This window comes from Periophthalmus magnuspinnatus, chromosome 8, assembly GCF_009829125.3.
Source record: "Periophthalmus magnuspinnatus isolate fPerMag1 chromosome 8, fPerMag1.2.pri, whole genome shotgun sequence".
Classification (NCBI taxonomy): Eukaryota; Metazoa; Chordata; class Actinopteri; order Gobiiformes; family Gobiidae; genus Periophthalmus; species Periophthalmus magnuspinnatus.
Genome location: NC_047133.1, coordinates 28,597,473 through 28,621,301, shown reverse-complemented (window position 1 = coordinate 28,621,301; position 23,829 = coordinate 28,597,473). Strand labels below are relative to the sequence as shown.

The following is a 23,829-nucleotide window of genomic DNA, read 5'->3' as shown; positions in this document are numbered from 1 at the left end:
GGATACACCACATGTTTGTCTCCATAGGGATGCCATTGCTCAAATTGGAATGTTCCTCTTAAACAGGGGATGCCACCAGGCACATGTGGAGAGACACTCACAACAACATGTTTTTCAATGTGATTTTAAACAATAAAAGCATGTGTGATTGAATGGAAGACAGCTAAATTAGATGCCACACAACATTACAAGCTGGTGGTTGACCCCCCACCAGAAAAGTTACATAGTGCTCCTCTAAACACATTATGCAACTTAAACACTCTATGCTGAAAGAATGTACATGTTAAATAGGGTATTATAAAATCAAAATTATTTACTTTGGATCACCTTAAAATAAGTAAGAAGGAAAAGTACAGCGCTCCACTGTGGCACTGCAAACCAGCACACACAGAAACCAGCTGGCAGCCCATGCTTTTCCCTGCACATTCTGACTGGGCTGGCGTTGGCATTATTTCACATTCAGCTACATTCATCACAGTCAGACAATAACGCAGGAGTAGTTTAAGAAAATTAGATTCCAGAAAGGTCAGGAATGGAAGGCAGACAGTTGTGTTCATCGAAAAAGTTTCCTGCACGTACAGGTCTGAAGGATGTGGTCAAATAAACAAACGATGAAGGCTAGAAAAATGAAATGCGTGCAGTAGAAGAAATCAATTGTACTTCCTGATGAGATTGGAGGTAATTAATCACTCTAAATCAGTTTTGGGCTCACTCAGCGACATTAGCTCTGGTGAGTGAGTAATGTTCTCTGCGGGGATATAAAGCATCCACGTTGTTTATTTGATGTTGTGTATATGCCAGAAGCCAAAGGATTTAATTACTAATATTAACAGTCTCTGAAATATTAATATGCATTTATATCTGACAGTTGTCTTAACTTAAAGTGATTAATCATGGTGGGACTGGAAAAATCAAAGTAAACTATTAACTTTGAAATACATATTTTGAGTAGTAAATTTAGGATAGCAGTAAATTGGATTAAGGTTTTTGAGTAAATACATTGAGTATATTTAACCTTGTTGTAAGTGTATTTTTCATTAGGCTATAAGGCACTTACAACAGCTGAAACTACTTTTTGTTAACTTAATGAAAACAACCCTCAGAGAAAGCATATAGTTTGAGAGTTGAGGGTTAAGTTAGTTGACAAAGACCACAGTTGCCAAGTCTGCTTCTTTATAGAGACTGAAGTATGTGATTGTTTAGCTTGTCTGGGTTAATAAGTGAATGAATGAAACACAGCACATAATCTTTGAAAGCTGTTAATGATGCTGAAGATGTGATTGTTCAGCAGCGGCACACAACCTTCTACTAGTTGCTTCTTTTTGGGTTTGGGGCATGTTTTAGACTATTTTTGGTTGCTTGTCACTCTTTGAAAATCTGGCAACCCTGCCAAATCCTTAGCCCTATAGCAACATCCTATAGAATTCTTATGTAAGCTTAGTTGCTCAGCAGTTAATACATATTCATATGGCTCCTAAGATGATGCAGGAGGTCAGGTAGTGGATCAGACCCCTGGTGTAAATGCACATCTGTGTGGCACCAGTCCAACACTAGCATCTGCTGAGCTGCTGTATGCACACACACAGACACAAACTGCACATGTATGTCCAGATGGCCTCAGCTCCAGGAAGCTCTCATGCACTGTGGGATTTACTTTACATATGGGCATGACATTACATTCATTTACATTGATATATGTGTCTAGGAACAACACTGAAATTGTTTTGAACATCTAACTACAGGTGAGAAGTAACAACGAGAAGGTTATTTTAATGGTTAAATTAACACCCAAGCTGCTTAAAGTTACTGAAAATGTGCACATTTGTTCCCATTACCCTGAAACATGCTCTTGTTTTAACTGAGCATATAGGTTCAGCTCACATGCCAAGAATCTATCACATAGCCTTGCAATAAAACAGCCTTGATATATAGTCCCAGGTAATGCAGTTCTGGGTTAGATGCTGTGCACATAGAGTTAACGACCTTAGTAGGGCTGTAGTCGGCTAAACAAATTCTTGGTCGACTAAAAAGAGGGTGTGACAAAAGCTCTCAAAAGAAGGGATGCAGCCATCGTTACCGGTATCGGATATCAGTGCCAATACTGAAAATTTAGCTGGATTGGATGTTGGCTTCAAAATATCTGTTCTGCCAATATCCTGCTTGCCCATTTAAATTGATGTAATAAATCTTTATTGGTCATAGTTGGCCCAGAAAGTCTCACAATGTTTGAACTTTTATTTATACAAAGTTGTTCTGTAGCTACTTGAGGGATAAATAACAGCTAGATTACACAGTTGGATTGGTTTAGTCTTATTTTATTTTAAAGGAAAAAATGCTATTATTGGTCCTTGTATTGGTAACTATTGATATCAGATATGGGCAGATATGTAAAGCTGTAGTAACTGAAAAGCTGGATTAGTGTATCTCTACTCAAAACTATAACTGCATATCTGACACAAACTGCACTGCAAAGTACAAAGAAACAATGACCCTCATTGAGAAAAATTCCGTTCAACAAACCAGTGTGTATATTTGGTGTACGAACAAAACATTGAGCCAAAATGCAGTTTAATGAAGTTTTTGAAGTTTGGCAATCATAAGCTGTTTGCTTGTTTGCTGGTTCTAAGGTAGACCAAGCAAACAGACTGGGGCAAAGATCTGGTCTGGTTCATTATATCTTTTTCTGAGCAGCTCTGAGGCACTTAACACCACTTCTCCTCGAACTCATAGGAGCCACACGCCCTCTGCCATGTGCACAGATATACACCAAAATATGCATCCTTTTCACCTCCATGTTAGTAAATGAGGGATAATATATTTATATAAAGACAAATAGCGAGCTGGTGTGGGCTTACTTATCGCCCGATAGCTCATGTTGGAGTTCACCCCGATGAGTGAGAGGGTCACGTCCCTGCGCCTTCGAGTTGGGGACAGGTCTCTCACTGTTGTGTCTGCCTACGGGTCAAACAGTAGTGCAGAATACCCGGTCTTCTAGGCTAGTGCACCGACAGTGCACTAGTACTAGAGTGCACTGACCACCTCTCCTGAAAGACTTCAATGCCCATGTGGGTAATGACAGTGACACCTGGAGGGACGTGATCGGGAAGAACGGCCTCCCCAATCTGAACCTGAGCGGTGCTCTGTTATTGGACCTCTGTGCTAGCCACAGTTTGTCCTTAACAAACACCAGCACCGTCGGGGACAGAGGGTGGTCCCTCTGTGTAAGAAGGGGGGACCGGATGGTGTGTTCCAATTACAGGGGAATCACACTTCTCAGTCTTTCCGGTAAGGTCTATTCCAGGGTACTGAAGAGGCGAATCCCTCCATTAGTCAAACCTCAGATTCAGGAGGAGCAATGCAGTTTTCCTCCTGGTCGCGGAGCACTGGACCAGCTCTATACTCTACATCTGGTGATCGAGGGTTCATGTGAGTTTGCCCAAGCAATCCACATGTGTTTTGTGGATCTGGAGAAGGCATTTGACCGTGTCCCTCGTGGTGTCTTTTGGGGAGTGCTCCGGGAGTACGGGGTCTGGGGCCCTTTGCTAAGGGCTGTCCAGTCCCTGTATGACTGGAGCAGGAGCTGTGTTCGCATTGCCGGCAGTAAGTCAGACCTGTTCCCAGTGCATGTTGGACTCCGCCAGGGCTGCCCTTTGTCACCGGTTCTGTTCTTTGTATTTATGGACAGAATTTCTAAGGGCAGTCAGGGGCTGGAGGGGGTACGGTTTGGGAACCACAGGATCTCATCACTGCTGTTTGCAGATGATGCTGTCCTGATGGCTTCTTCGAGCCAGGACTTTCAGCAAGCACTGGGGCAGTTTGCAGCCAAGGATAAAGAGGCTAGGATGAGAATCAGCTCCTTCAAATCTCCGAGGCCATGGTTCTCGACCGGAAAAAGGTGGCTCTTCAGGTGGGTGGTGAGTCTCTGCCTCAAGTGGAGGAGTTCAAGTATCTCAGGGTCTTGTTCACGAGTGAGGGACGAATGGAGCGTGAGATTGACAAGCGGATCAGTGCAGCGTCTGTAGTGATATGGTCACTGTATCGGACAGTTGTGGTAAAAAGCAGCTGAGTCGAAAGGCAAAGCTCTTGATTTACCGGTTGTTCTATGTTCCTACCCTCACCTATGGTCATGAGGTTTGGGTAATGACAAGATATAAGGGGCAGAAATGGACTTCCTGCGCAGGGTGGCTGGTGAGGGCCTCAGTCACACAGGACGAGCTTGGAGTAGAGCCACTGCTCCTGCACGTTGAGAGGAGCCAGATGAAGTGGCTCAGGCATCTGTTCAGGATGCCTCCTGGATGCCTCCCAAGGGAGATGACCCAGGACACGCTGGAAGGACTTTGTTTCTCGGCTGGCCTGGGAATGCCTTGAGGTCCCACCGGAGGAGCTGCAGGATGTGTCTGGGGTGAGGGAAGTCTGGGAGTCTCTGCTTAGACTGCTGTGCCTGCGACCCGGCCTCGGATAAGCGGAAGAATATGGATGGATGGAAATAAAATGTATAACTCATGAGTTTAACCTGCCTTTTTACGTATAAATACCACACAATACTGCATCTTCAGCTAACTAATTCACGTACTAACATCTCCTTTCTGCTGTTGCTTAATATAAATTCTTATAATCTTAATAAAATTATTTGTTGAATATTATTGATTTTAGTTGCCTAAGACAAAATCGACTGATTAATCAATTTACAGCCCTAAACCTTAGCATGGGAGAATAAAAGTAATAATTTGTTTGTTTGCTGACCCCTTGTGGCTGGAGACCATTCACATGTACACTTCTAAGTCCACTTTTCCCCCTTCTTCTTAACAAGAACTTAAGCATTGTCAGGGTTTTTATACAACTTAACAATCAGCACAATGTCCAGTATCTTATTTGGATCCATATGAAAAGCAAGGTTCAAGGGTGTGTCTATAAAACATTCCTCTGACAGGGCTGCCTTTACCTCACTGCGACAACCACTGTTCATTCACAAGCCCAAGCCTTATACTGACGTGCTGAGTGGAACATGTCTACAGTACAGCCTTGTTGGAACTGTGTTACTGAAAAACGCACAATTTCCTGCCTTTATTAACTGCTCAAACATACACACTGGAAAATATCTATGTGTCTGAAATTTGAGTGAAAAAATCCTGTGGCAGGTTGATGAGAACACACACTCCCACACATGCACATTCTCCATCAACGCCTGTTTTATCTAATGAGCTATGATTCAGATGCCCTGTATATGATGCAGCCTTGTGTGCCATGCTGTACCAGTCCACGCATAGAGGTGTGGGTGTCATCTCTTTAGTGGGTGGTCGTTTCACCCAGACTTAAATAGGCCTGCTTTTTGCCCTGGGTGTTAATCTGTACAGTAAAGGACACAGTATATTATGTAATATGAAACAAAGGTATAGTGAGGTATAGTATTTGTTTATGTGATTTATGAGTGTTGTAAACTATTAACAAAGTGAACCAAAAGGTCTTCTTCGTATTGAGTTTTCTATCTGCAACTAACTTGGTAAATGAAAAAGATTATTATGCTATAGGTAAGGTGACCAGTTTTTCTACAAATGAGTAAAAGCTCAGTGAATAATCTCAGAGGCTTATGTTCATTTTCAAACAGTTTTCTGTATTTTAGCTAAACCCCTTTACTCTTGGTGGGGATCAAAATGGTCAAAAACAGGGACACCTGGGACCTTTCTTGTATAAAAATGGGACAAATCAATGGTTTTGGATTAACCTGCTGGGACAGGGGACACAGAGCTCAAAACTGGGACTGTCCGGGTAAATAGGGACTGGGTCTGGTCACCCTACTATAGGTTACCGTAGGTTACAAGAATCTCAAATGACATGAAATTCAATAATGCTAACAGATTTTCGAACTGGAAGGAGGGAGTAGGTATTTACATCTATCAAACTTGCCCCTATAGATCTCATACACCCTTTAGCACATTTATTGGGCACAGATAAGTTTAAGAAAATATTTTTTTTAGATGAACAAGTAAAGAAGGGTGGACTAGCCATGAGTGGGCAGGTTTGTGATCATTTATAACAAAGTAGGGTAATACAGCTTTACTTATAGTTGCTGTAGAGCAGTGGTTCTTAACCTTGTTGGAGGTACTGAACCCCACCAGTTTCATATGCACATTCACCAAACCCTTCTTTATTGAAAAATAAATGTATTTTTTTTTTCAAATTCAAGACATATGTATGTTTTACTGGTGCACAAAATGAACCGTGCATTAACATCACTGTGTTCAAAGAATAAAACCAGTTCAATGCATGAACTCACAACAAATTACATACACACCTTTTTACAAAGACATCACCTTTTTTAATACTACCACACTGAAATTATTTAAATTTTTAATCTTATGTATTGCAATAATGAACTTATTGTATTTATGCTATTTATTATTTTTAACATTTTAACACACACCCATCACATAATTTCCATCAGGCAAGAATAATAATGAATATTTACTGCAAATCAGTGTGACTTCTGCTGTTGCCTTTGAGAGACCAGGTCAGAAATGCATGGCTTCACCTTGGCCACTCTCATGTCATTTTCACAGCAAAGTCTGTTCCTTTTCTTTGTTTTTATGTCGTTTTATGTTTTATGCCGTTCGAATGGTTCATTTAAGTTGGGCGGGTACTTCGATAGGCACATCAAAGGGTGCAGTTGTCGAACTGGGACACGGCCAGAATCTGGAGACGCTCGCAGTCCGTGAATCATATGAGTCGGGTGCGTGTTTTGACCTCCGCCGAAACCCTGAGTCTGACTCACCTAACCCCTAGGGTTCAATCGAACCCAGGTTAAGAACCACTGCTGTAGAGTCTTGAATCTGAAAAACTGTTACATCTGCTATAATGGTGTGTGCTGCTCTTCTCATTATCACCTCTGCAACTCCTCTGCTCTCATCCACTTCCTGTTAGCATCCACCTTCCACACCTCTCATTCTTTTTTCAACTTTTACACCACGTTACATTTTGCATCAGCTATTTGACTTACAGCTAGGTCCTGTGTTAATGCTACTTCTTGTGAATAATTTGCTTCACATTTATGCTATCCCTGTATTCTGTCTTTTATCGTGTCCTCTCCACTCTTCTTCAATGTCATTTCTTTCTGTAACCTCTTCTCCCTCAAAGCGCCAGTCTCCATCCGTCTGTGTGTTGTAATTCAGTCATAGAGCATTCGGCAGCAGTGGGCCCGAGCCAGTGACTGATGATGTTTTGGAGAAAATGCAGCGGAGCGTCTTTCAGTATTATCATTTCTAATATGACCTGGACTTTTCAAGATGGAGAGTGCAATCAATAAGCTTCAGTGTATTTGCTTCAGCTGTAGCAATCAATGACATCAATATTAACCACTTTAAACAGATTTGATTATGAGAGATTCACAATATGCTTTTTAAATATGGCAATTTGTACTGCACAATATTGCTAAATAATGGTCTAAATGTGACTGAACACTACTGAGTCATGGCCCATGAAGTTCTCAGAATTCACAGCATAACAAAGTTAATAATGGTTAATTTATAGTTTTAATATTTGTAATGTTGTAAACAAGTTTTCAAGTGAGAATTGGCGTCAACTATAGACTGTACGGTTGAAACCAGACGTTTACATACACTATATAAAAAGACACATATGCTGTTTTTGGACAAATTTTCATTACTTTCTTCAGAAGTTTACATACCGTAAAACTGCTAGGCATTTAAACAATTTAGTAACACCCAGATGATGATGCCATGTCTTTGTGAGGAAGAGAATTGTGAACTTCCGTAAGTCTGGTTCATCCTTGGGTGCAATTTGCAGATGCCAGAAGGTGCCACGTTCATCTGTTCAAACAATAATACACAAGTATATACACCATGGGAATGTTCAGTCATCATACCGCTCAGGAAGGAGTCGGGTTCTGTGTCCCAGAGATGAACGTGCTTTTGTGTGAAATGTGTAGATCAACCCAAGAACAAATGCAAAAGACCTTGTGAAGATGCTGCTGAAGCTGTGAAGCTGGTAAGAGTGTGTCAATATCCACAGGGACTGTACCGACATGGGCCAGGAAGAAGCCATTACTCCAATAAAAACATTTAAAAAGCCAGGTTACAGTTCGCAAATGCACACAGAGACAAAGACCTTAAATTTTGGAGACATTTCCTGTGGTCTGATGAAACTAGAATGAAATTGGCCATAATGAGCATTTTTACGTTTGGAGGAAAAATGGTGAAGTTTGCAAGCTTGAGAACACCATCCCAACTGTGAAATACGGGGGTGGCAGCATCATGTTGTGGGGTTGTTTTGCTGCAGAAGGGTGTCTGTGTAATCTCTCAGTCGTCCAGGTCTGATCCATAGCAGGAGGGACTGGTGCACTTCATAAAATAGATGGCATCATGTGGAAAGAATATTAGGTAGAAATATCAAAGCAGCATCTCAAGACATCAGCCAGAAAGTTAAAGCTTGGGAGCAAATGGGTCTTCCAAATGGACAATGGCCTGAAGCATACTGCCACACCGGTTACAAAGTGGCTTAAGAATAACAAAGTCAATGTTTTGGAGTATCCATGATAAAGCCCTGATCTCAGTCTATCTATTGAAAATGTATGGGCAGGCCTATGCAAGCAAGGTGGCCTACAAACTTGGCTCAGTTACACCAGTTCTGTCAGGAGAAAAGGGCCAAAATTCCTGTTAACTATTGTGAGCTTGTGGAACGATATCCAATATATGTGACCCAAGTCATACAATTTAATGGCAATGATACCAAATACTAATGAAATGTACGTACACTTCTGACTTTGAGGAAAGTCATGAAAAATTCTCCCAAAGAATATTAATATAATAATATACCCTAACTGACCTAAAACAGGAAATGTTTAGTCTGATTTCATGTCAGACAGTGTTCCAAATAGGAAGTGAGCTGGAGCATGCTTTCGACTCTGGCTTCGATTCACTTTGTATTGAGAAACTGTTGTCCCTCTCTCTGCTGCTGTCAGGCTCGTCATTTTGGTCCTAAAATGTTCGTATTAACCCATGCTACATGATCCTGGTATTTTTATTTTGTGATTGTTTCTGTAACTCAATATATGAACATTAATAACAGACAAATTAAGCACATTCTTTCCCCGAGGTTGCTCTTCCTTCGGCTCCCTGTAACTGTAATTAGCCTTGATGAGCGTCATCTGATTGGAGCCAAACGCTGTGGGTGACGTCACACTCCTTTAGTCAAATTCTTTATACAGTCTATGGTATCAGCGTACAAATGGTTCATCTTAGGTTTCATTCAACAGGCAAACACTTAGTATCTTTCTTATTTCTTTTGAGGCTGCAATTTACAATTATTTTGCAAATTGATTGCAAAGTTCAGCGACATAAAGGTGGTGGCTCTTTCGTGTTTAGATACAGACACAGCACAGGTAATCTATTATCTAGGCCAGGGGTGGGCAAACTTTTTGACATATGGGCCACAATGGGTTCTAAAATTTGACAGAGGAGCCAGGCCAGGATATATATATGTATATATTACATTAGAGATTTGGCCTGTGACATGTAGCAAAGCATGAATATGTAAGGCTCATTGTACAAATTATTTTCCAAATCCATTAATCAAATTAATAATTCATTTATTAAATTTCTGTTAAATAAACTGAGCAGAAAAACTTTGAACAAGGTGTACCCTTACCTATTTTAATATAATTTGGTCACATTTGGTGGGCCAAATTAATAAACCCAAAGAGCCGTGTGTGGCTCCCGGGCTGTAGTTTGCCCATGTCTGATCTAGGCCACACAATATATTGGAATTGAAAGTCAAAATGACGTTGTCGCAATTATAATCATAAAGGCAGCAGTTATTTACATAACAGAATGTCCACTGCTTCTCTCAAATGTTCATACTCCTGCAGCATTCTGAACATAATCCTAATACATATATTGCAAAATGCAATTGCAATACTTTTTGTAACATGCAATACATTTTTCCCAACATTGTGCAGCCCTGTTATTAATCTGATATTTATGGAATATGGCAAGAAAGACAATACACTTGCTAAAACACTATTGTTATATTGTAACTTCAGCACAACAGGAACAATTGAGGTCCCAGCCAGTGTAATCTAAAGTCCCAGCAGTCTCTGAAGTAGTAATTTAAACAGACAAGATTTATAGTTTTCAGAATATTCTTAGATACAGTCTTGTTAGTCAATGCTAAGTGTGTGAGCATCCTCTGCTTGCCTGCCCCTTTGTCGATGTGCAGTGGTGTGGATGCAATCATGTGCTGCGTAGTGGAGATGGAGAGAGGGAGACAGTTGGACGGACAGCCAAATGTATATCCAGCGCTGTATCTGGCAGGCAAAGCACTCAGCGCTGAAAAGGGACGACAGCACAGCGCCACAGGCTCAGCGTTTTACTGACGCAACACAAACAGCCGTGCACACAATCTCACAGTGTGGATGTTAACGGAGCACAAGAAGAACAGTCGAGAAAGTGGTTGCACGTGGGGCAGATGGTAGCAGGATAACAAATTTGATAAACGATAATATTGCAACTAATTTATTCCACTTACGCAATAACCCAGCCACAGATTTAAATGACAAAAACTATTCTAAATGCACAATATTGTTAAAAAATCAATCAATTAAATGTATATTGTATACATCAATTAGCATGATAGAGCCTATTGTTAGCTGGTTGTCAGCCGGTATCACACACGTGTAACTGGTTTCCCTGTTTGTCTGTGGAATAGACACACTTCAGTAAATTGATTGTGTCTGATTCTAGGAAACAGAAACCAAGGAAAATGTCACACTTAAGTTTTTACTGTAAGGTAGCATTGCATTAGTCATTTGTTGTATAGAGGCTTGTGTTGTGTAGACAAGTCAGTAGAATCAGCGCGTTCATTTCTTTATAATGACCTTTGTTGTACTGTTTAGACTCCCATAGATGCTTTATATTGCATAACCCTATTCATTCATAACACACAGCCCATGGTAATCTCCAACTGCCCTGTGATCAACAGAAAGGAGGCTGCCAATCTGCACCACTGGCCACTTCCACAACATTCTCTCCTGCTCACACCACATTCATATCGACAATGTGGGTGAAGTGTCTTGCCCAAAGACACACCAGTATGGACCGGTCAGAGCTAGGATGAAACTGCTGACCTTTGGGTTTGTGGGTAAATGCTCTAGCTACTGATCCACTGCCACACATTTACAAACCACTTGACACAATTCAGGTTCAAATGCAAGCTCACCAGGCTAACAAAAAGCATGGGGTCACATAAAACATGAAAAGAACCATAGAGAGCTAACAGCAAACTGCTGAAGTTGGTCCAGATGTGCCAGATGTTGGCCTTTAGTTTAAAGTGCAAAGTGAATTGGTTCAGGTCTTTCAAAGGCCTGTTGCACTGAAGCAGGTTTAACACTACACACACTTTAAAGGGGAGCTGTGCTTAATGCTACATGACAAACACTGTTCTACAGTTAGCGAGCTGCTGTTTGTCTGGGACTCCTCCTGGGACTGCCCTCCCTGCCATGTTCACTTCTGAAGTTTTAAGGAAATATTTTGAAAGGAATTGATTAAGTTCATAGATGAAATTGTTGTTCATTAGGATTTCATTTTCATAACATTTGTCAGTTTGTAATTTATTGTCAATCATTTAACGAGTTTAGGTCACTCAAGTTGTCTTAGGAGTCCAAGTCATATGGTCTTAAATGTGGGTTAAGGTTAAGTCCATGAGTGAAGTCCAAGTAAGTCCAGGTTGCGAGTCCAGCCTTAAGATTTCAATTGACCCCACTGATTCTGAGTGAGCCTAAAATATTCTTAATCTTAAAATCTCAATTGGAATTATCACTTATTAACCACATACATACAGTGGTACAGACTGTAAAAGACCTGAACTCTAAGTGACAGCTATTTCTTTACATAAATCTGAACTGCAAGTTACGAGTGATTGCTCCTCAGAAACTAGTGATTCTGAATGGAGTTGCAAAGTCTAAAAAATGGCATGTATTAAAATGTTGCTGTTAATAATACTTGACTGGTGTAGTGTAGTACTATGTATTTTCCACCTACACCTTTTCTGTATGTCTCTTAATTTGAGGCAGAGCTCTTCTCAGCTCCTCTCTGCTGTGTCTGAAATTTCACACGGCATGCTAAACAGTGCCACTTGATGGGCCTCGGCAGGGCTTGGGCGAACTGTCAACTATGAACATGATAAAATGCCCGGAGAGACGGAGTGGTGAATGGGACAAAAACTGCACTATGGGGTCGTGGCCAGAATTCTGACGTTCACACTTGGCCGGATGAGGCAGCAGTCAAGTTACAGCACAGCCATAAAATGTTCCAGTGATGAGCAATGATTAAGGGTTCATCGAGGAGTGATGATGGTCCACATTAGACTCTTAAACTGATGTATTAAATCAAAGGCTACATCTTACTATATAGGGGTATGCTTTTATAGATGTGCAATAAGAGGATGAATGCAATGAGCTTCTATAAAGCTACAGTAAACTGTCTCTTGTACTTATTATAACATGCATAACTTCAGATATGAGGTATTTTTGCTACTATTTCTTTAGAGTAATATTTTTTCTAGCAAAGGGTATGCCACCTGCTTGTCTCCACAGAGATGTTATTGCATTGCCAGAAATGATCCCTAGTGTCACATTTAATAATCTGTCTTGCAATTACATGTGTTTTATTGCTCAAAAATACATTTGGAAACATGCATGTGAATGGGGTCACCTCGCCACAGACCTGACCTGGATACGTTATGAAATGATACGATATGAAACATTCCAAGCTCAATAGAGACAAGCATATCTTTTATAGTATTTATGCATAATGATCCAGAATTTGTGATCAAGCTTATTTAGGTTGAATTGCTATTTTTCAACGTTAAAATATGCTATTGTACAAATCATTCAAATTGATTCATTCAATTGTTTTGCTTTAAGTTTTCAGCTTTAAAATACATAGTACTCAAGCATTTCCCGATAACTATTATTTACATTGATAGACCTTTAAATCAAGACATTTTGGTGCATAGAACTTCAGCATGTAGTCTAATTAAATGGTAACACTATAGCCCAGGGACACATGCAGTACAAGTTGATGTGAGGACACTAGCATAGCATAATCAATAAGACGATATACTTTCTTTCTTTCTTTCTTTATTATTTATTTGTCAGGGGCCATGTACAAACTCATTAATCTTACAAAAGAAATGATGATTTGTACCAGATTTAGCTACTGCTACTTTCCATCTGCAGTCCCTGGACAACCATCATTCTGTGTATTCTACCTAGGTCCAGACTGTTTTTTTTTTTTTTACTGAAAACAGCCATTATCCACTGTTTAGCAAATTGTCTTGCAATTGTGGGGCTTTTCAGAAGATTTACGCAGAGCAGGCTATAAGCTAACTCACTGCATCACGAGCTACGGGCTGTTATTGTCCCCCAGGGTATTGTAGAAGATCATTTTTGACCCCACCTGGTTGAATGCGTTTTATGACAGAAGCAAACAAGTTTTAATCCAAAGGGTTTCCAGTACAGCCTCTACATACTGGATTTTAATAGCTGACAGCAAGGCAATGTTAACCCCTTGCTAATTCCTAAGCCTATATGGACCATGGGAATCCTACAAAACAGAAATGCATTCTGAGGGTAGATCTGAAAAACACAAATTTTCCCAAATGACAAACATACTCATAATCAGTGATAGGGGCAAAGCAGCTGTCAATCACACCTACAGCCCTAAGACTTTGGCAGCAGGTGACTAGCTCCTGATGTAAATGTTCTATGAGGGATTTCATCAAAAGGAAGTATAGTAGACCCGCCCACTTATTCTCGACAAGGACTGAAAACACCTGTGATGGAATGCACGCATACGCTATGCAAGTCACAGTACACTTTTGCGCACAATGTAGCTTTTCCGTAAGGAAACCGGCAGACAAATTGTGATCATCGGATTCAAATGGACGGGTGAATGCAGAAAGGATGGGAATTCCTGCAGCCAGCCCGAGATCTATCATGAGAAAACTAGACAGGCCACCGCACAGTGCTCTCTCTGCGCCCGCTGCCCACACACTGGAGTGGGCTGTGGAAATGAAACGCGCCATGAACCACCCATACCCACACATCTGTGTAACTCAATGGACGGAGTCGAACCTGCCTCTGCTGCAGTGCACAGGGCTGGGGTCTTCACGGTCTGTCAATCTCCAATCACCTCAATCTGTGCTACACCCGCCCTCCCCTCCACCTTCGTCAAGTCTCCATCACATCTCCATCACACATGTACCAGGCCTGATCCGAGTAGCAGCGGGGTAGGACCTGAGCCTATCCTCAATGCTCAGATGCGCCGGTATGCACTAAAGGGGATGCCTTACTTGCTTTTCCGGGCCGAGGCCTCTGCAGCAGCTTCTGCACCGTGAGCAGGTCCTCGGTCTTCACCGCCTGCAGCAGTTCCTGGTCCTTCCCCATGGTCCGCTCAGAGCCTCTCTACTCCCGCAGCATCCTCCGCCACCGCCGCGCACAGCCCGGCCTCTGAAGGGTGCGCCCGCCCCGGCCGAATCCCACCTCCCCTGTGCCCAGTCCTGCCGTGCTAGTCCAGTTGAGGGGTGATGGCACAAGATCGTGCAGGGACGTATGGAGATGATGCTCTCTGGTTTTGCTCAGGGACTAGACGCTTCTTTACGCAAAAGAAGACTCTCGCAGTCCGCTGCAGCAGCGGTTCGTCACAGATAAACCCGCGCCAAGCACCGTATTACGGTGGTGTAGTCCCGATTTGGTTTTGATTAAGACCCAGTGTAGACCTCCTATAGTCCAGGTCCAAAGGCGGCTTCAAAAAGCGGCCACGCAGACACTGGAGCTCTCGTGCTCTGCGTCGTAAACACATCCAGCTGCAGCCATCTCCGCGTGCGGTGCTCCTCATAGGCGCTCGGGCGCTGGATGTGGTAATCAGTGTCCGCGTGGGGGCGGGGGCGAGCACAGAGTGATGGTGCACGTGCACAGGCGCGCGCCCTCCAGCTGTCTCGGGCGCGCGGTGCTACTGCTCGTACTGCAGCTCGGGGGCGTGCCATGAGCTACCCCCGCCCCTCTTTTCTCCAGTGGTTTCCATGGTGCTGCTCTTCTCTTGCTCCAAGGTGTACAGAGCAATGCTCTTCTCCAAGTGCGATCATTTTGAACTCACATTCATTACAGAATATTGACTGTCATCCACTCTAAAGAGCTAAATCAGATAATGATCTGTTGTATCAAGTGAAAACAATGTAAGAGCTCCTCTTTCAATGGAAGTTATACAATTTAGATTGCATAGAGCTTCCTGAAAAGATGGAAAATTAATCTTACGTAGGCCTATTTCAATATGCACTTCCTGGGCAAAATGGAAAAAAATAACTCTAGGGAAGTGAGTTCTGTGAGGGGATTTGCTAAGTGTAGGCCTAAGTTTAAAATAATATTCATATGTATCATTCCTGGTCATATTGTAGTCGTGATGTTTGAGTTCATGATGTTTTCAGCTATCATTCATAATGAGTTAAGTAAACTCTTCGCGTCTCCAGATGAAGTGTATCCTATCATAATGCATTTGAGGAGTTTACAGTTTGATCCTGACAAACTTTAACCATTGGTCAGATATCACGTGTCGGAACAGAGTGGTAGACCTTGACTTTTCGTTGCAGTCTCACTCCATGTGTAGGCGGTGGAGTGCTGGATGCGGTCCGTCCTCCTCCACACATCAGTTATGTAAGAACACTAAAGAGTAGCCCATATGCCACTGAGATACTGGAGGTATTTTTAAATGCCTGTTTGTTTGACGCGCATTCAGGCAGCTCTGGCCCTGAGCTGTAGAATAAAAAAGTATGAATGCATCATCAGGAAGTTGTAGACCTGCTCAGAAGATCAAATCAGTAGGCTATCAGGGGTACTAAGGGGGTATATAAGTACTTTTGATGCCTACATGTAATAGTCTACTCTGTAGGCCAAACAGATTTGCCTGTTTCTTAAACCCCTTTAGGCTTCTAGAGTAAAGGTAGTTGGGCTTGTTGAAAAAGTATGAAAGTAGTCAGTAGAGTTTCTATTTTAGGCATTGGCTAGAATTGTAATTCGTGTAACGTGTGTACCAATGGATGTGTAACGTACACATTATAACACTGACCCCTTGTGGCCAGCTATTGCACGTTGCACGCCATCATGGCCCCAAACCTTTAGGAGGGAATTTAGCCAAAGCATGATCATAGTAGGCTATTTGTTACCATTTATTATTAATTTTCCACAACAGTATAGCGTAATATTGCTTTATTTTATTCAGATTTACTCTACCATTTATAGCCTATTATTTCCATGGCCTGATATGCAGCGCTATAGTTAATCAGGATGTTCTCGAGGAAAGAAGTTTTTTTTGTGTGGTTTTTTTTTTGTGTTTTTTTCTTTATTTACTTCTATCTATTTGCTTGTTATTGCTCGCGTATACCCATGTTAACATCTCAAGCCACGCCCATGCTCTGTTCTTTACTGTGAGTGGTCGAGGTGTACGTCAATCAAACGTGGCCCCGCCCAAAGCCTCACTTGGGGAACAGGTTAAGAGCAGGAGGCACAAATTACAACAGAGCGCTGGTTAAAACGAGACCTGACACAAACTGGTAAGTGTTTTTATTTTCCCGTGAAACCTTTAGCTGTCAGCATCTGTGTTTTATCTGTTATACATAATTGATCGTTGTATTTTGGCTGCGACATGGCTCGGGAGATTGGAGAGCTTTGTCTGGGCTTATTCCATGCGTCCTCTCTCGCGTTAGTCCCGTTAGCCAGAGCTATCCCATGTTGTTACAGTCTGCATGGCTCTAATCTAGACAGATGAGTCATTTTGTCTTATGTAGCCAATAGACCGGCATTTATAATATATATATATCATTTATGTACACACATTTTCCAGAGAAACATCCAGGCTACCACACTCAGTTGTTGCTCTGCTTGTGGAGGCGATACTCATGTGCTTTACCTTGACTGCTAGCTTAGCAACACACCAAGCTAATGTCGTGACTACTGCATAAAATCTACATGCAAGATTAACTTTTAAAAGGCTCAAACGCTTTCAGGGAATAAATCGGTACAGATAATAATAAATATGAATGTTTTAGTATATTTTAAATCTCGCAAGTTACCCTAATTCAGCCCTTTGTTTGGTTTAAATGTGATACGTTTTTATGAGTATTGTGTATGGTGTCTGTTTTATTAAAGCCATTTCATAGTCATTGCTTCTAGTGCACAAATAAAATGAATGATGTTTAGATGTATGCTACTCTACCATTACTACAATTTTTAACGTTTAAAATTGTTTTCTGAAAACTTTTGAGGAAGTTATACTTTTCATTAAAGTAGTTCAGTTTTCTTGCAGTACGCTTGTCTAAGTGCATCTAAAGTGCTAACATTGTTTCCTATTTCCCCTGAGTGCTCGGTGTAAGTTGTCACGTCTCTTCTCCTCTGCCCTTGTCCCCCTCTCGGGACTGCAGGAAGGGCTCAGCGCAGCGTGGGTGCCCAGGGATCCACTGCCTGAGTGTGGGGAGAGCAGCAGCGGCCGACACCCCGCAGACATGAACCACACCAAGGGAGGCCTGGTCATCTTCACTGCCAACTCGCACCCATCGAGCCGCGAGCTGGGAAAAAGGATATCTGAGTGAGTACCTCTTCCTTTCTCATACAAAGACATACTTTGGTGCTAGTATGACACTGTACACATGGCAGTGTAAAATGGCAGCCTCAGTGTAAGAAGAATATGTCTGAAATAACAAGGTCGGTTTGTTTACACTACTGCATCATCAAAGCATTGGTATCACAGCAAGGGCCAACTTCCTGTGAAAAATGGTGATTTATATTTTTTGAATGGTAATTCTTTTTCATGTAATTGGCAGCTTTCAATTCATGATGCCCTCTACTAATGTTGAATTTTTTCATAGAAACACAATAAGAGGATTTTCATTTAACTTAATGACACAATTTTTTAAAGAATAAAGTAAGTCCCTAATCTTATGTTTTAGACTGTACTTGCTGTACTTTTCTCTGTTAATGTTTATGGTACAACAGTGTGACTTCAGAGATTACACATCGATTTGCATATCCTACCCGGAACACAAAACGGGTAAGGAGAAAACTACTCTGCACAATTGGATGATATTAATTTATTTTAAGAATTAATTTTACTTGTGCATAATTGCCAAGAGTGTCAAGCATCACTATCAGTATCACATATGGTGGTCTTAGGTGAACAATAAATTTACAAAACAACTTAATTTTATCAGAACTGAGCTTTTTATCAAAGTCTTTAACTTGTTGATATGAATGATTGAGTGTTGTAAGGTTTGGGAGAGAGCTTTTAACATGAAGGCTGTATGATGAAAACATCCTCCGTGGATCTACTTAGACTCATTAGCTGTAATTATCTGCTTTTTATTTTAATAACAATTGCATTTTTAAAGTCCCTGGACACTTAAATGAATAACTGATGTTGCTTTAGTTTCAGATATAAAAAGAGGGGAAAACAATTAGCTGAATATCTCTTTCTCACCTTCATTCTCTGCTGTGCTGTCAGATCAATTAAAGCCCATGGGCCACAAACATGTACATTTTTCAAATGATCTTAGCTGCCCTATGTCAATAAAATGTACTTGCCATCTTAAACGTTGTACATTTAACTGTGCAAATGCCAAAATTTTAAAGGTGTGAGTAGTATTGTAATTGGAGCTAACAGTATGTCCTCTCCTCAGGCGGTTAGGGGTGGAACTGGGCAAGGTGCAGGTCTACCAGGAGGCCAACAGAGGTGAGGTGCTCTGAAACCAATGTTTCACTAGAACACCCCTGAGTTTGTCATTAGTTTCCTTTAGATTATTACTAAACTAAGTATTACTTACTTTAGTGTGTAATATTAGACTGTATGTTTGGTCTGGTCTGTCTGTGATAACATTAGTTGATCCTTTGACTTGACCTCAAGGCATTTGTGTTCTTTCCTAGTTTGTGGGAGGCTTTGTTGTGGAATGTTGCCTTCACCACTATGTCTCATTCCAGAATTCTGAGACCAACAAAACAGAGCCAGTGTTGCTCTAATGACCCCACTTTTGCCTTTTGTGTTTCTACAGTGAGCTACAGAAAGTGTCTGTGCACTTGCTCCTCCACTCACTTCTGTTTGTTTGTTTCCATAGAGACGCGGGTCCAGATCCAGGAGTCTGTGCGAGGAAAAGATGTGTTTGTGATCCAAACTGTGTCCAAGTAAGTGCACACAATTTGAACAGTTCTTTGAGTTGGTGGAGTTCAACCTTTTCCTTGATGAAAAGTTTTTTTTTAGTTTTTTTTAAGAGGCTATTTATTCAAGAGATATGCCAGTATAAATGGATTAGGTTAAATGATGAATAGTTCCAGTGCTTGGCGAGATGTCCATCTATTTTTGAAAAGAGGGGTTGGAACAGTTAATTCGCTGGTCCTTAGTATAGTTTTTGTTGTGTGTATTTTGAGGTGTTGTCGGGTATAGTACCTTTTTAAACCCCTCTGCTTTATGTTTATGTCAGGGATGTGAACACCACCATAATGGAGATGCTGATCATGGTGTATGCGTGTCGGACGTCCTGTGCCCGCAGCATCACTGGAGTGCTTCCCTACTTCCCCTACAGCAAGCAGTGCAAGATGAGGAAGAGGGGCTCCATCGTGTCCAAGCTCATCGCCTCCATGATGTGTAAAGCAGGTGACTAACATTTTTTTTTCTTTTTTTAATGGTAAACTTTGTTCCGTCATTGGTTTAATGACAAAAAAAAAGGAAAAAAATCTGACATAATGGGGGTGGGCAATATGGCAATAAAAATGGAACTGCGATCTCATCCCTATGATGATCTGGTTTTGGTCATTATATAATCCTTTTGTGCTTTGCTTTTTCTCTATTTAATGCAGCTGCTCAATTTTGTGGATTTAACCTATCACAATAAATGTGAACTTTCAGAAGATGCACGTGACTTTAACCTTTTTTTTTTTTTTTTTTTTTTAAAGGCAATGTAGATGTAGAATGTACATGAATAAGACAAAATATAAATTGTGATCTGGCACCAAGATAATTGTAATATTTTTTTGCCCACCCCTAAGGTATAACATTAAGAATGAACATGGAAATGCTTACAAATGTAAACATTTACATGGTTGAAACAAAAAAAACCCCAAACAAAACCTGTCCCATTTCTCAGAATGACTTGATAACTTGATCTCTCTTGTAGTTTGTAGTATAAGGTATTTTTGATGAATATAAGACATCAAGCTTATGTGAAATACTGTCTCCCTGTAGCATCAACTAAATGATCTCTTTCGTCCACTGGAATGCCAGTACTGTATAAATGTCATAATGATAATCAGTTGCACACATAAACAAATGCTGTCTGTCGAACTGAATGGACATTATCCCAGATACCATCTGCTATCTTTTTTGCTAACTCTTTATGTCAAGTTTACACGTCCCACCAGTACTTTGCCCTTGCTTTGTTGACTTGAAATATTGAGTTTATTACATAATCTTTAATTTTTCCCTGAGTAGCAGTAAGCCTGGGTGGTGTAATTTATGATGTGTTTTTGAAGGCCTGACGCACCTGATCACCATGGACCTCCATCAGAAAGAAATCCAGGGCTTTTTCAACATTCCAGTGGACAATCTGAGAGCATCACCCTTCCTGCTGCAGTACATCCAAGAGGAAGTACGAGAGCTTCTCCTTACATCCACACACAAAACAAATTTACAGTACACAGGCACAACGTACGGTACACAGGCACAACGTACGGTACACAGGCACAACGTACGGTACACAGGCACAACGTACGGTACACAGGCACAACGTACGGTACACAGGCACAACGTACGGTACACAGGCACAACGTACGGTACACAGGCACAACGTACGGTACACAGGCACAACCCAATTCATACTGATGTGATTCACAGTTGATGCTTCTGTCCTCTGCAGATTCCTGACTATAGAAATGCAGTGATAGTGGCCAAATCCCCAGCTTCTGCCAAAAGGTATACCCATTAGCAGACTCTATAGACCCTTTCTATACTGACATTCCATTGTACTAGTAATGAAATCACTGCTGGCTTTGTCATAGTAATGCACAATTCAGCCATGTCTGTAAAAATGCACATTTGAGTTGATTTATTTTAGAAACTTTGGGCTTTAGTTACTGAAGTCGCTATTAAGGATATAGGTACTATGTCATTACTCAAGCGCTTTGAGAATCACATTCTTTTTTCAGATCTGTTGTTGGTGTGCTTCCAGTAACCACTGGGTGGTGCCAAAGAGGCTTTACTTTTTACATGACAATTTTAGATGTATCAAATTACACTGCAAATTCTGTAATGGAAGACTTGTCAGAAGACCCGGGTCATGTATACATGTTTTACTGTGGGACCTCAAGTGTGCTACTCGCATGCTTGAACAGCTATTTTCTGGTTCTCTGTTTCACTTCATGTTTTTAGCAAGAAGTGAAAACTATAACTAGCTAGAAGTGTCAGACATCCTGACTAAAATGAATATTTTGCCTGTTGTCCTGTCTTGTATTCATTTTTATTTATGTGAACTTGTAAGTTTTGTTCTTCTAACTCAGGGCTCAGTCTTTTGCTGAGCGTCTGCGTTTGGGCATTGCTGTGATCCATGGTGAAGCACAGGATGCAGAGTCGGACCAGGTGGATGGGCGACACTCTCCTCCCACTGTCAAAACCACTGGAGCCATCCACCCCAGCATGGAGATCCCATGTAAGAATCCACCACTAAGCCACAACAAGTTTTACGTACACAGTACAGTCCCTGTCCCAATCACTGTCACTCATAGGACTTAACTGAGTGGAACTAAGGAACACTGGGATGCCCGCATTTATATGTAGTTTGTTTTGCACAGATGATTTCCCGCAGTATTTGGTAATACAAAACCTACAAAGATGCACTTTGTGCATTTACGGACAGGGAAGATGTCTGTGATTTTCTCAACTGGATTTAGCAAACATTCAATTTCTGCTATAGTTTCCTGATGGCTTTCAGTGAGCGTGATCCCAGGTTGATAATTTGTATAACTGGAATCAAATTCACTTAATTAAACTGGAGCAGAAGTCATCTATGTGGAATTGTCTCATCTGTTTCAGTGCTGATCCCCAAAGAGAAGCCTCCCATTACTGTGGTAGGGGATGTAGGAGGACGCATCGCCATCATAGTGGTGAGAATAGGGTGTTAAATTCTTTAGACATTCCTCAGGCCAGTTATTTCACACCTAATCTTTTGTTTGTGTGTTAGGACGATATCATCGATGATGTGGACAGTTTTGTGGCTGCAGCAGAGACTTTAAAGGAGCGGGGAGCCTACAAAATCTACGTCATGGCCACTCATGGTCTGCTGTCCTCGGAGGCACCACGCTTCATCGAGGAGTCTGCTATAGATGAGGTCAGCTTCTGCTATAACTACCACTCGTGCACAAGCCTAGATCTTAACTCTGTCAAATGAACATCTGCAAATTGGTTGAAAATAATTGTTTTATCTTTTCTTATTTAATTGATTACAAAATGACAATGACTTGTGTGCAGTGTAATATAAATTTACCCTATAATTTTGATTTGCAGTTTACCAAATAGTGATACATTTGCTTTTGTCAAGTAGGTGGTGGTAACCAACACGATCCCCCACGAGCTACAGAAACTCCAGTGTCCAAAGATTAAGACTGTGGACATCAGTATGATCCTGTCTGAGGCCATTCGCCGCATTCATAATGGAGAGTCCATGTCCTACCTGTTCCGCAACATTGGCGTGGATGACTAAAACACACACACTTACTCCAGTCCTCTGAAGTCCTCAGAAATCACCAAACAGCACTGCTCATGTTGTACTAGCGCCACCTCATACTAACGCTAATCCCAGACTCAAACATGCACTTAGACTGAACAGGTTTAGTCTTAGTTTTGAAATAAAAGCCAGTGACTGCCCTCTTTGTACTGTTACCTCTGTTACCATAACTAACATGTTTGTAACTCATCTCTTAATGTAGAATGTCTTTGTTAAATATTGTTACTATTGTACTGCAGTGTGTCAGTGCCTTGGACAAAAATATTCATAACACGCCTTCAGTTCGTTGTAGCTTGGTCACATTGAACATAACAAAGTGTTATATTTTAATTTTGAAGCAATGGTTTAGTGCTCTGTTAGAGGATTTTCAACAGTTTTGTTATAAATAAATGTAAGTATATGAACACAAGCAAAGAAAGCAGGTTAACCTGTGTTACTGTAAAGAAAACTTAATATTACATACATAAGCGTTATGATATTTCAATGTTTTACATAATCCAATCATTTAAAATTATAAACCTAAAAACAATTGCTTTTCTGATTCTAGCTTTTTTTTCAGAGATAACAAACCAAACACAGTGAATTATTACAAAGCTACGAAACCTTTAGATTAATTTATACTTTGTGTTTGCCATATGTGTGTTTGCCATAGTGCTTAGCTGCGCAAATATTCAAGTATCCTGTGCTAAAGCTTAACTGGATTTTCCATTTTTTTTAAATGATTTTATTTTGTGCCATCATTAATAGGTTTTCATGGGTCAAATGTCTCCTATCCCATCTTCCTATCTCTCCTTCCTTAAGAGTTAACCAACTTTGAAGCGCTTGGAGTTTTTTTGATGAATTATTGGTAACTAATTTAACTATGTTGGAAGAATTAGATTTTTTTGACAATATTTGACTGAAGCAGGTCTTTGTCGCTGTATCAGGTTTCTCAAATGTTTTGTATTTATTTTAAACACTGAAGATAAATAATAAAGACCAATAATGCTTAACCTAAATTACTGC

At 40.9% G+C, this 23,829-nt stretch overlaps 2 protein-coding genes across 4 annotated transcripts in view; one reads left to right on the top strand and one right to left on the bottom strand.

The window, feature by feature from the left end:
- caskin1 (CASK interacting protein 1) overlaps nt 1-14,951 on the bottom strand; it is a 78,838-nt gene extending 63,887 nt beyond the window's left edge. For both annotated transcript variants that reach the window (XM_055223715.1, XM_055223716.1), the window contains exon 1: nt 14,365-14,951. In XM_055223715.1, coding sequence (XP_055079690.1) covers nt 14,365-14,458 — 94 coding nt within the window. In that variant the 5' untranslated portion in view covers nt 14,459-14,951. The remainder of the gene's footprint in view (nt 1-14,364) is intronic.
- A 1,566-nt stretch (nt 14,952-16,517) lies between these two features.
- prpsap2 (phosphoribosyl pyrophosphate synthetase-associated protein 2) lies at nt 16,518-23,820 on the top strand. 2 transcript variants are annotated; one of them, XM_033971183.2, is made up of 11 exons: nt 16,518-16,617; nt 17,485-17,648; nt 18,736-18,788; nt 19,168-19,234; nt 19,531-19,703; nt 20,579-20,694; nt 20,962-21,017; nt 21,602-21,750; nt 22,134-22,204; nt 22,282-22,428; nt 22,642-23,820. In XM_033971183.2, the coding sequence occupies exons 2-11, from the start codon at nt 17,566-17,568 to the stop codon at nt 22,798-22,800; spliced, it is 1,074 nt and encodes a 357-aa protein (XP_033827074.1). In that variant the 5' UTR covers nt 16,518-16,617; nt 17,485-17,565; the 3' UTR covers nt 22,801-23,820. The 2 variants fall into 2 exon arrangements, with proteins under 2 accessions (XP_033827074.1, XP_055079692.1); XM_055223717.1 differs by lacking the exons at nt 16,518-16,617; nt 18,736-18,788 and having other exon boundaries at nt 17,511-17,648; nt 22,642-23,813.
- The last annotated feature ends 9 nt before the right edge of the window (nt 23,821-23,829 follow it).

Bases quoted from the DNA above. Each gene is read 5' to 3' on its own strand.
- prpsap2 (XM_033971183.2), top strand. From the start codon at position 17,566: ATGAACCACACCAAGGGAGGCCTGGTCATCTTCACTGCCAACTCGCAC. The intron at 18,789-19,167 runs GTGAGGTGCTCT...TTGTTTCCATAG, and splicing joins CTACCAGGAGGCCAACAGAG to AGACGCGGGTCCAGATCCAG. The intron at 22,429-22,641 runs GTCAGCTTCTGC...TTTGTCAAGTAG, and splicing joins AGGAGTCTGCTATAGATGAG to GTGGTGGTAACCAACACGAT.